The 13222-nt window shown below is 32.7% G+C and overlaps 1 protein-coding gene across 9 annotated transcripts in view; it reads left to right on the forward strand.

Annotated features, from left to right (window-relative positions):
- Positions 1 to 13222, forward strand: part of LOC149789081 (uncharacterized) — a 209356-nt gene that overhangs the window by 117324 nt on the left and 78810 nt on the right. For all 9 annotated transcript variants that reach the window (XR_016424299.1, XR_016424303.1, XR_016424304.1 and 6 more), the window contains 3 exons: positions 2240 to 2281; positions 6111 to 6173; positions 8636 to 8698. Coding sequence is in view for 1 of the 9 variants with exons in the window: in XM_089975266.1 (XP_089831392.1) it covers positions 2240 to 2281; positions 6111 to 6173; positions 8636 to 8698 (168 nt within the window). In the remaining 8 variants the exon portion in view is untranslated. The remainder of the gene's footprint in view (positions 1 to 2239; positions 2282 to 6110; positions 6174 to 8635; positions 8699 to 13222) is intronic.

Here is a 13222-nt window from a genome sequence, read left to right on the forward strand (position 1 = left end):
TTAGGCTAAAAGAGCGCCGGGTGTGAATCACACCTGGCTTGCTCCATTAACATGTATATGATCATGTTAGTACCCTGTCCACGAGGTACAAGTAAGGGTACTAATATTAGTACTAAGTGGCCTAATGCTTAAAAATGCTGTATAGAAAGGTCCTTGAGTAATACACAACCCTTACGGTTATGTGTTAAGTAATAAATTGTTCCACATACACCACATATTAGCATAATGCTTAAAAATGCTGCATAGAAAGGTCCTTGAGTAATACACAGACTTTACGGTTATGTGTTAACACATTAACCCCTGGAGCTTTTTGCCATTTTTGCCTGAAAATCGAGTAGGAAACACATTTTGAAAGCTATTTCTGAATAGACTCAAAAACGCCAAATCCCTGGTCATCTTTCAATAACATACTGCCTAGTTGTGTTAGAAACATCTTTTTTTTTTTTTTTTTTGCTAAACGGAGCCATTATTTTTGTCCTATGTTTTGCAAAGGCTCATCTGTCTGTTTGCAGTTCATACTGGTTTGCCTTAGATCTGAGACCAAAAAGTCTCAAGCCTGGACACAGAATCAGATTCCAACCACGGGCAAATGTTATGTAAAAAAAAAAATGTCGGGTCCAAAAAATGAGGTTTTTCTATCTGTATTTTGTAGTGCAACTAGATATTCCAGATTATTTGGTATCATTGTAGAGCTACTTCTTTCTACCTTTCTATAATACCACCCACTTTAGTGTATCTTGCATGACCATGACGCTACAGAGCTCAGCAGTAGGCTACTACCTCCTGCCCCGTAAAGTCATTGCTAGGGGTTAATGTGTGAAGTAATAAATTGTTCCACATACACCACATAGTTGCATAATGCTTAAAAATGCTGCATAGCATAGTCCTTGAGTAATACACAGACCTTATGGTTATGTGATAAACAATAAATGTTATTAGTATCCAACATGTTTCATAAATTTAATATCAAATGAGTACTTTTGTAAGATTCTTTATAATTAGAATTTGTAGAGAAGTTTCAATATTCTTTTACTTTTCCATAATGCATACCTTTTCACCAGAAGGAATGGATCAATTTTCTTGAATTTTTTTTTCCCTTAAAAGATAAGTATTTCACTATACTCCAGAGTATACACAGAATATCAGGATCACATAATCTGTTAAGTATGTCTTAGGAGTGTCATCATGTTCATACACAGAATTGCAAGACTGCATAACCTTAATAAGGTCTTCATATTACACAGGTTTGCAAAGAATAGTAGGATTGTATAGCTGCAATTAGAGTTGGGGGAATGGCAGAATTGCATGATCTTCAATACTTGTTGGTGGGAGGTGTCATGTTGCACAGGCAACATGATTACGTAATATGCCAAAGGTATTGGAGGACTATCATGGAATTAAACTTGCATGCAGAGAATAGCAAGATTGCAGAGTATGCTATTGGTGTTTGAGGAGTGTTATTACATTACACAGGAAACGCAGATTTGCAGATTATGTGATTGCACATTTGCTTGAGAAGTACAAGGGAAATCAGTATTTCTGGCATTTGTGAATGGATATAATAGACATTGAGAATCTATATTCGGCATTATGCCTGTTTGGACTCAGAACAAGTATACATGTTTTAAAACATGACACATTTTTATTTCATAACTTAGATTTTAATCCTAAGCATACATCAAAATCAGTTTCAAGATAGTACCCAAAGTCATAATTAGTTAATCCCCAATCTATCTGCAGATTGTAAAAATAAAGTCTTTATATGGAAATATACCTGTTCATATTTTTCTCTCAGTATGTTAAATTGAGAATGTTATAGAGAAAGCCCCATTTGAAAAGTTAACAAGACTGGTTGTTTTTGAGATATGTTTTTCAGTACATTTTGAGTAATAAGTGAAATATATATTAATTAATAATTTAATAACATTGTAACCAATGTTGGAATTTCTCTGAAACAGCATAGCTATAGAATTTGCAAATAATGCCTATTGGACAGGCTTAAATTATTATCTTTGTTGTAACATAATTAAATATTTTCATTCTTGCCTGTTTTTTCACAGTTTGTAGTTTTAAGAAGAACCATTTGTTGGATAATTTTCATAGTAGTTGAAATGGTCATTGAAGGATTAATAAAGAGTTGTGTTTAAGTAGGATGTGTTAATAAATTCAGAAATGTTTTATTACCTTATATCCAGTAAGTTTGTATATTTTCACATCAAAACAACAACTTTCATTTCAGAGAAATTAAAAGAGTCCCAAGACACAGTGGAGTCTTATAAAGGTAAGAGGTGAAATTGGAAGATATATCAAATGCTCCTGCAGCAAATGAATATGAAATAATCCTTACAGTTGATGTGGCAAACACAGCACATGAGTATGAAATAATCCTTACATTGATGTGGCAAATACAGCACATGAGTATGAAATAGTCCTTACAGTTGATGTGGCAAACACAGCACATGGGTTTGAAATAATCCTTACATTCATGTGGCAAACACAGCACATGAGTATGAAATAGTCCTTAAAGTTAATGTGGCAAATACAGCACATGAGTATGAAATAATCCTTACATTGATGTGGCAAATACAGCACATGAGTATGAAATAGTCCTTAAAGTTAATGTGGCAAATACTGCACATGAGTATGAAATAATCCTTACAGCTGATGTGGCTAATACAGCACATGAGTATGAAATAGTCCTTAAATTGATGTGGTAAATACAGCATGCAAATATGAAATAGTCCTTCTGTTGATGTGGCAAATACAGCACATGAGTATGAAATAGTCCTTACATTGATGTGGCAAATATAGCAGAAGTATGAAATAGTCCTTACAGCTGATGTGCCAAGTCCTCCTAACTGATGTTGCAAATAAAGCACGAGTATGAAAAAATCCTTACAGATGATGTGGCAAGTAAAGCACATAAATATGAAATAGTCCTTACAGTTGACATGGCAAATGCAGCACAATAGTATGAAATAGTCCTTACAGTTGATGTGGCAAATACAGCATATAAATATAAAATAGTCCTTACAGTTGACATGGCAAATGCAGCACAATAGTATGAACTAGTCCTTACAGTTGATGTGGCAAATACAGGATATAAATATGAAATACTCCTGACAGTTGATGTGGCAAATAATATATATAATTATGTGTAAGATGGATCCAACTGCAAACTGCAGAGACTTGTATCTACCATCACATCCATGCACATAGTTAATGGCTACATACATGTACATGGTTAATGGCTACATACATACACATGGTTAATCCCTAGATAAATGTGCATGGTTAATGGCTACATACATGTACATGGTTAATGGATGCATACATGTACATGGTTAATGGCTACATACATGCACATGGTTAATGGCTACATACATACACATGGTTAATGGCTAGATACATGTACATGGTTAATGGCTACATACATGCACATGGTTAATGGCTACATACATACACATGGTTAATGGCTAGATACATGTACATAGTTAATGGCTAGATAACATGTACATGGTTAATGGCTACATACATGCACATGGTTAATGGCTATATACATGTACATGGTTAATGGCTACATGTACATGGCTAATGGCTAGATACATGTACATGGTTAATGGCTAGATACATACACATGGTTAATGGCTACATACATACACATGGTTTATGGCTACATACATACACATGGTTAATGGCTACATACATACACATGGTTAATGGCTAGATACATACACATGGTTAATGGCTAGATACATACACATGGTTAATGGCTAGATACATACACATGGTTAATGGCTACATACATACACATGGTTTATGGCTACATACATACACATGGTTAATGGCTACATACATACACATGGTTAATGGCTGCTACATGTATATGGTTAATGGCTACATAAGACTCAGAATACAAGTGGAACTTACTGGAGGATGTGGATACAGATTTTTAAAACCCCTTGGAGTACTGCTAGCATGTCAGTAAAATTGATTGATTTTTTAACCAGTATTCAGTTTAGAATTAGAAAAGATGCAGAATAATAAAACAAACTGAATAAAGACTGCCTAGCAACTTAGTTTAAATCTTAAAAAATATAGTAGTTATCTGTCATTGGAATAGTTACACACCTTTTAAGATTATTGCATTTCTAGACACCTGGTACCAATGTGAATTTGAGTATGCTGGAATTGTTAAAAAGACATTGAAATAAATCAGTTGTTTGTCTTGTCTGCATGAACAGTGTGTGTGTGTGTGTGTGTGTGTCACTTTATGGCTGCATTGTATCATAGCAGGGTACACCATATAACACTGCATGTCACAATACCTTTCTTGCAGAAGATACTAGTAGGAAAGTAGATTTATACACTTCTCACTAAAAATTAAACAGGTAGAAATAAATTGAAGGATGGATATTCCAGATTTAGTTCATTTCAGTAATTTATTTGTATAACATGTACATGCTTATAGAATACTTATTACAAAGTTTTGCATGGCTATCAAATGCTATACATACAGCTGTTAAAATCAATAGGTAAACAACAAAACATTTACAATCTTTATGACAAACTTTGTATCTTTATAACAGGCTACTGTAAAAATGTGTTATTTTAAATGCTTCATAATTTTTTAAATTAAAAAAAACATAATTTTGAAAAGCATTACCAGTTATATTGGTACATTTAGCCCTCACCCCTCAACTGTGTAGAATTAAGATCATTACTAGTATTGCATTAAAAATTGTGTATATATGGCTTTAAGCATCTCCAGTCTGTTTGTGAAATACTCGTATGAAAGATAGTCATTGCATTGCTTGAGGTTTCAAGATTTATTATAATTATTGCCGTTTGTAATTTCATCCCTTTACTTGTTTATCAGGTTCTTCAAAGATTTTTCCTTGATTCAGTAAATAATTACCAAATAAGCTCAAAATCATTTGTTTTCTCATTAAAAAAGGGTTCATTTTGATTATGCCAAGTACATACGTATGTTCGTACGTATGTACATACATACATACACGTACGTACATACATACATACACGTACATACATACATACATACATACATACATACATACATACATACATACTTGTTCTGGAAAAAACTTTCAAAAGACATGTCATTTTTGCTTTTCTTAAAAAATTATAAAATGTCCTGAGGTTAAAACCTTTCATAATAGATATGGGATCTTTTTGTAGTGGAACTTCTGCCCTTTTGTTTACACATTTCTGACAGATTTTTTTCTTCTTCAAACATCAGTGACATATCTGTTTCTCAGCATTTTCTGACAGATTGTTACTTTATATACAGAACACTTCTAGCTATCCGTACATTCACTTTTAAACCATACTTTATGCACAGTACACTTCTAGCTATCTGTACATTCACTGTTAAACCATACTTTATGTACAGAACACTTCTAGTTATCCGTACGTTCACTGTTAAACCATACTTTATATGCAGAACACTTCTAGCTGTCCGTACATTCACTTTTAAACCATACTTTATGTACACTTCTAGCTATCCGTACATTCACTGTTAAACCATACTTTATGTACAGAACACTTCTAGTTATCCGTACATTCACTGTTAAACCATACTTTATGTACAGAACACTTTTAGCTATCCATACATTCACTGTTAAACCATACTTTATGTACAGAACACTTCTAGCTATCCGTATATTCACTGTTAAACCATACTTTATGTACAGAACACTTCTAGCTATCCTTACATTCACTGTTAAACCATACTTTATGTACAGAACACTTTTAGCTATCCGTAAATTCACTTTTAAACCATACTTTATGTACACTTCTAGCTATCCGTACATTCACTGTTAAACCATACTTTATGTACAGAACACTTTTAGCTATCCGTAAATTCACTTTTAAACCATACTTTATGTACACTTCTAGCTATCCGTACATTCACTGTTAAACCATACTTTATGTACAGAACACTTCTAGCTATCCGTACATTCACTGTTAAACCATACTTTATGTACAGAACACTTCTAGCTGTCCCTACATTCATTGCTAAACCATACTTTATTTGATTTGGTTATATAATCAGAAGGTATTAGTAATAAAATATTTTTCACTCCTAGCCAAAATTGAAGAGACAGAGAAAAGATTGAAGGATAGCAATGACAGAATAGAACAGCTAGAAAGTAAGTACTTTTTTTATTGTAGGAACTTATTTTGAAATAGGTTTTGATAATTCTTGTTACTGTAAATTTCTTGATGATGCATATACAAACTATTTGAATGTTGAATAATTTTATCCATAGTTGAAATTTCTATAAATTTCATTGTTCAAATTGCATGTTTTTTTTAAATAACTTAGAGTGAATCTCTAGTTAAATCACATCTCATTCACATACACTGTAGCTTGTCTGTCAAGACCACTGAAGGGAACAAAGTTTTGTCATCTGTGGACAGGTGTCATTGACATGCAGGTAAAATTTATGTGCAAAATGCAGAAAATAACTCAAAATGTTTTTGATGAACATGTTCCCTTTATATGGAGATGTCTTATTAGGCAGGTTCATTGCACCTGCTAGAGCACCCACATGTATATAAAAGATCACATGTATGCATGATTCAAATGTAGGAGGTTTTATTTATAAATGAATCAGTAAAAATTTACCTGCATATTTTAGCTTTTCCCATCTGCAGTAGTTAATCACAGGATTTATGGTAAAAGTGAAATACTAAACAAGTGATTTTCTAATTAGACACAGCTGAAGTAATTAATTAAATTTAGCAATATACAGCAGTCCCACATGATTAAGTTTCACAGAATACTGTTTCCCCACTTATAACACTGGTATGGTCATGGATACAATGCAGATGGTTAAACTTTGTTTTATGATCACTATTTAATTTGTTTCATTTTATTTCTGTTCTTGGCTTCTGTGAATAAATTTCAATATGGATTCACATTAAATACTTTATTTTTGTGTTTGTGTGCACTCTCAGGACACCACCTTGTTTGAACATTTCCCATGTGATAGAGAAATCTCCCTGTTTTGCTAACCTTCCTTTTCCTATCTCAGTCTAATTATCTCAGACCAGTCATCTGCTTAGCCTGATGAAGTTGTTTTCCGATCAAACAAACACCAACACTTAGGGAAATTTACCAAAATAGTTTTTGGAGGAGAGAAACAAATAACTTACAAAAAGATTTTTTTTTAAAAACCCAATAAAGATAAAACAAAAAGAAAATGGACTACAAACTTGGGAACATCTTGACTCTTAAAGGTTGGAGAGCAAATATTGTAAATGTTTACTCCATTGTGCCCCATTTGAATCAAATATCTACCTGCAACCATTAATGACAAACAATGCACTTACCAGTCAGAAGGAATCATTTATCTGTCCACACATTATTCAGCAAGCAAATTTCTCTGTATCGTATCCTTCCACTACTAATAGCAACACTTGCCATATTTCCAAGAAAATATAAATTGTCAAAGAAACCATGACCGTGATAATTTCAGCTTGGAGGGTGCTACATACACAAGGGTAATTTTACAATCAATATTAATTACAACACCAGTATGTCAAACAGTTTCATCTCCTCCAAAGCAAAGGAGAGTTACATACAATTGTGACACAGATCTCTAACTGCCCATGAATAATCCAAACACGGTCACTCATGCTACATGTAACTCTTCATTATTGTCTATATAGAGCTGTGTACCCAGTATCATTTCATTATAATTGGAGTTGATGAAAATAAAACAATATTTATTATTTATTGCTAATTTCATAAAACATCCACATATTAAATGTGATAATACCTCAGTGCTATCACAAATTTTATGTTATTTTTTTTGGGTCATGCATAAAAATTGTGTACTTCGGATGGAATGGTCATGCCACAGCCCTCATTAACATAATTGTATTAATGTGCTGAATGTAAACATTTGCGCATTAACTATATTGCAATTGTGAAGAATTCTTTTCACATTAAAGGAAATTATTGGCTGAGAAAAACAATCTATGTTGAGGTTTGCACCGAGACGAGGAAATCCCAGTTGCAGGGTTAAATTATATCTCTCTCCACTTGGGAAGCCTCGTGGGAAGACAAATAATGGTACCTTTGACTCTGATTTTCTTGTCTCGGAGCTAACCCCAGCATATATTCTGTTAATATTATCAGGGCACAGCCTTGTTTAAGCTTCCGTTAGTTTTATTGTTCACATTATGAAATACTCTGTTCTTTTATGTTTGTATGCACTATCAGGGCACAGTTTTGTTTGAATATCCCTCAGTTGTAATATGGATTAACATTATTAAATACTCTGTATTTTGTGTTTGTATATATGTCAGGGATAGCTTTGTTTGAACATCTCTCATTTAACACTGTGGATTCAAATTGTTAAATAAATTTTATTTGTGTATGCACTGTCAGAGCACAGCCTTGCTTGAACATACCTTTGAATAAGGCTTCCTTAAAATGCAGGTCACCTTTATCTTTCCTTTACATGAACAGTACATTAGTTTTGCACTTCAAAGCAGATGCTAATACTTCTTTAGAAAATTTTTCTGACAGTAGAAACCTCACATTTTAGAAGAAACAAATTGAAAAGTAGTGAAAAAATAAAGTTTTGTATGAACTTTACAGAAGAGCTTGAAGTAGCCCATTTGGAAGCAAGACAGTATCTGGCTAAAATGGCCACAATGGAAGGTAAGAGTCATCCAAGCTCTCTTCATCAAGGGAAAAGGCTTCTTGTATTTTAAAGTTAGCATTTGTACAGAAAACAGTCTTCATTGAAATGTTTTATGCTCATTTATACCAGTATCTTCTTTACCTTAGACCGAAGTTAAAAAAATGTGTCCACAAAAATGTGTTTTTTCAGTATTTGATACATACAATTTTGAAATTAAGATAATAAAACAGATTATCTCACTGTTGTTATCATTTTACCAGTTGAGGCAGTAAGCATATCATCAGTCGTAAAATGTAACATCATCGCTCATGGCAATTCAAACATTAAGATCACACAGTCACTTAAATGCTAGCATTGTTTGCAGTGGTATTACAAATTCATGTCATTTGGCATCTGTGGTTTGACTAAGGCTACACCAGATTAATTTGTTTTTCTTAGGTATCCTATTCCTTAGATATGCAATGCAAGAAAAAAGAATTTAAAAATAAATCTCTTTATTTGTTATTTGGCAAGAATCTTCTACATAATATATACAAAACAAGAAGAAATAAAAATCAAAAATGGAATTTTTTTATTTACTAAATAAATAAATTTGTGGAACATTTCCTCCTTTGTTCCATATCTTTTGCATACAATCTGAAATTTGAAAAACTACAAGTTTATTTTTTGTGACTTTATATAAGGATTGGATTACTATCCATTTTGGTAAAACATACTGCTAAATCCTAATTTAAGTGCGGGAAACAGGGATTATCAGCTGTTGATACATGTATAACACAGATGAAATAAGAGGTAAAAAATAAAAGTTAAGAACAAAACTACATTTTGCATAAATCAAGGATATCAGACTTAATGTTCTTGAATGTTTTCTTGAATATGTTACCCCTGACTGAAAGTAATGCCAAGGTTGGGGAGTCTTGGACTTGTCTTGCCAAACTGAAAGTATGCCAAGGTTGAGGAGTCCTGGAGTTGTCTTGCCTCTGGCTGAAAGTTATGACCTGGTTGGAGAGTCTTGGACTTATCTTGCCCAAACTGAAAATATGCCAAGGTTGGGGAGTCTTGGACTTGTCTTGCCAAACTGAAAGTATGCCACGCTTGGGGAGTGATGGACTTGTCATGCCTCTGGCCCAAAGTTATGCCAAGTATAGGGAGTCTTGGACTTGTCTTGCCCAGACTGAAAGTATGCCAAGGTTGGGGAGTCTTAGACTTGTCTTGCCAAACTGAAAGTATGCCAAGCTTGGGGAGTCATGGACTTGTCATGTCTCTGACTCAAAGTTATGCCAAGGTTAGGGAGTCTTGGTCTTGTCTTGCCCAAACTGAAAGTAATGCCAGATTGGGGAGTCTTGGACTTGTCTTGCCAAACTGAAAGTATGCCAAGGTTGGGGAGTCTTGGACTTGTCTTGCCAAACTGAAAGTATGCCAAGCTTTGGGAGTCTTGGACTTGTCTTGCCAAACTGAAAGTATGCCAAGGTTGGGGAGTCTTGGACTTGTCCTGCCTCTGGATGAAAGTTATGCCATGATTGGAGAGTCTTGGACTTATCTTGCCCAAACTGAAAATATGCCAAGGTTAGGGAGTCATGGACTTGTCTTGCCTGTGGCTGAAAGTTATGCTAAGGTTAGGGAGTCTTGGACTTGTCTTGCCTCTGGCTGAAAGTATGCCAAGGTTGGGGAGTCTTGGACTTGTCTTGCCTCTGACTGAAAGTCATGCCATGGTTGGGGATTCTTAGACTTATCACTTTACAATAATGGTAATTACCTACAATTAGTGATACAGAAAGAGAACATCAAACTCAGTAGATTGGTAAGATTATTCTGAAGAATACAAAATAGAGAAAAAAACCTAGATAGAAAGTAAAATAAAACAAGGGAAATCTAAATATTTATTGCTTTGAAATAGGAATTACCAGTTAATACACAGTAATGGAACAGCAATGCTTTTTAGTATATTATAAACTAAATCTGTATTAGATGTTTAGTGTTGATACATTTTATTCTTTGATGGAATTATACAGAGTTTTTTGAGCAGTTTACTCCAAGAAGTTTTTTTAATATTAAATCTTATTCTCAGTTGACATGATTGTGTGTCTAAATTTGTGACTTGTATCAAAATGTATGCGACTGTGTGTTTAACTTTATATTCAATATGTCTAAATTAATATGTCTAAATTGACATGCTCATCCTGTTGAAGGTTCAGTTTCTAATTTTAACCTTTATCTATGACAAGTAGTGTTTCACTAGTGATGCATGGAAAAGTCATAAAGTGTATGTATGTGCACATGTGTGTGTGCAACAATCTGCACCTTAAGGCAGAGATCTTGTAAACACATTCTACAAGTTGGATTATCTTCAGTTTACTCAAGAAAAGCAAAGGAAGTAAATAAAAAAGAATCATCAGCTTTAAGGCTTGAAATAAATTTTGTATTTACTGACATCAGCATTGATAAATTCACACAAAAATCTACAACATTTTATCAGAAAGATTTACAGTGTTATTAATCTTTTATTAATTTAAATATTGTGGAGATGATGTGTGCTTAAGGTGTCATGGTTGTTTCGTATTCTTTGTATCTTCTATATTTTCATTACAGTAAATTCCATAGGTATATTACTCTCCTCCTATTGCCTGCCATTATAGCCCTGTAGACACGTAGCTGGTAATACTGGTCTTTGACAAACAAGTTTTTAAAGCGGTTATTTAATGCAAAAGTTCCTTGTCATTGTTCTCCATTGAATTTCAAAGAGTCAGACTTAAGAACTTTGTTACCCACATGCACAAAAATGTTTGTTTACACTAATGTAAGTTTGGTCATCAGTATCAAAAGATTTTAACAGTAAATAAGTGCCACATGATACTGTTTTCATGTTGAATGGATACCACATGACTTCTAGACATTGTATTCTTTTAGGCTATTTTTTTTAAAGTAACACCAGAACTTGATGGAGCTGCAAACAAGATCAAAGGATACAAATTGAATGTTTATAAGTGTCTGCCATATATTACATCATAATTATTGATTGAAAGGTTACCTATCCTAAACAAATACAGCAACAAACAAACATGTTTTAAATTTTGAATATTTACAAAGAAAATTGTTTATAAACACTATTTAATGTGTTCTACCACAGTTTTGGTGTTGGCTAAGTAATGCTTATTTTAGGGTATAATATTGAAGTATAAAATGTTGCATTGCAAGCTGAATAAGGTTTTCATATGTGCTGTTGTTTCACTTGAAATACAATGAAATTAAGTAATAACTCAAGCAATGAGTCTAGTAGGATGTGTCAACATTTAATGTAATGAATCTATTAGGATGTGTCAACATTTAATGTAATGAATCTAGTAGAATTTGTCAACATTTAATGTAATGAATCTAGTAGGATGTGTCAACATTTAATGCAATAAATCTAGTAGGATGTGTCAACATTTAATGGAATGAATATAGTAGGATGTGTCAACATTTAAAGTAATGAATATAGTAGGATGTGTTAACATTTAATGTAATAAATCTAGTAGGATGTGTCAACATTTCATGTAATGAATCTAGTAGAATTTGTCAACATTTAATGTAATGAATCTAGTAGGATGTGTCAACATTTAATGCAATAAATCTAGTAGGATGTGTCAACATTTAATGGAATGAATCTAGTAGGATGTGTCAACATTTAATGTAATAAATCTAGTAGGATGTGTCAACATTTAAGGTAATAAATCTAGTAGGATTTGTAAACATTTAATGTAATAAATCTAGTAGGATATGTCAACATTTAATGGAATGAATCTAGTAGGCTGTGTCAACATTTAAAGTAATGAATCTAGTAGGATTTGTCAACATTTAAAGTAATGAATCTAGTAGAATGTGTCAACATTTAAAGTAATGAATATAGTAGGATGTGTTAACATTTAATGTAATAAATCTAGTAGTATGTGTCAACATTTAATGTAATGAATCTAGTAGGATTTGTCAACATTTAATGTAATGAATCTAGTAGGATGTGTCAACATTTAATGTAATAAATCTAGTAGGATGTGTCAACATTTAAAGTAATGAATAGAGTATGATGTGTCAACATTTAAAGTAATGAATATAGTAGGATTTGTCAACATTTAAAGTAATGAATCTATTAGGATGTGTCAACATTTAAAGTAATGAATCTAGTAGGATTTGTCAACATTTAATGTAATGAATCTATTAGGATGTGTCAACATTTAATGTAATAAATCTAGTAGTATGTGTCAACATTTAATGTAATGAATATAGTAGGATGTGTTAACATTTAATGTAATAAATCTAGTAGTATGTGTCAACATTTAATGTAATGAATCTAGTAGGATTTGTCAACATTTAATGTAATGAATCTAGTAGGATGTGTCAACATTTAATGTAATAAATCTAGTAGGATGTGTCAACATTTAAAGTAATGAATATAGTATGATGTGTCAACATTTAAAGTAATGAATATAGTAGGATTTGTCAACATTTAATGGAATGAATCTAGTAGGCTGTGTCAACATTTAAAGTAATGAATCTAGTAGGATTTG

Source organism: Sinohyriopsis cumingii, chromosome 11 (genome assembly GCF_028554795.1).
Source record: "Sinohyriopsis cumingii isolate HCF-2022 chromosome 11, ASM2855479v2, whole genome shotgun sequence".
Classification (NCBI taxonomy): Eukaryota; Metazoa; Mollusca; class Bivalvia; order Unionida; family Unionidae; genus Sinohyriopsis; species Sinohyriopsis cumingii.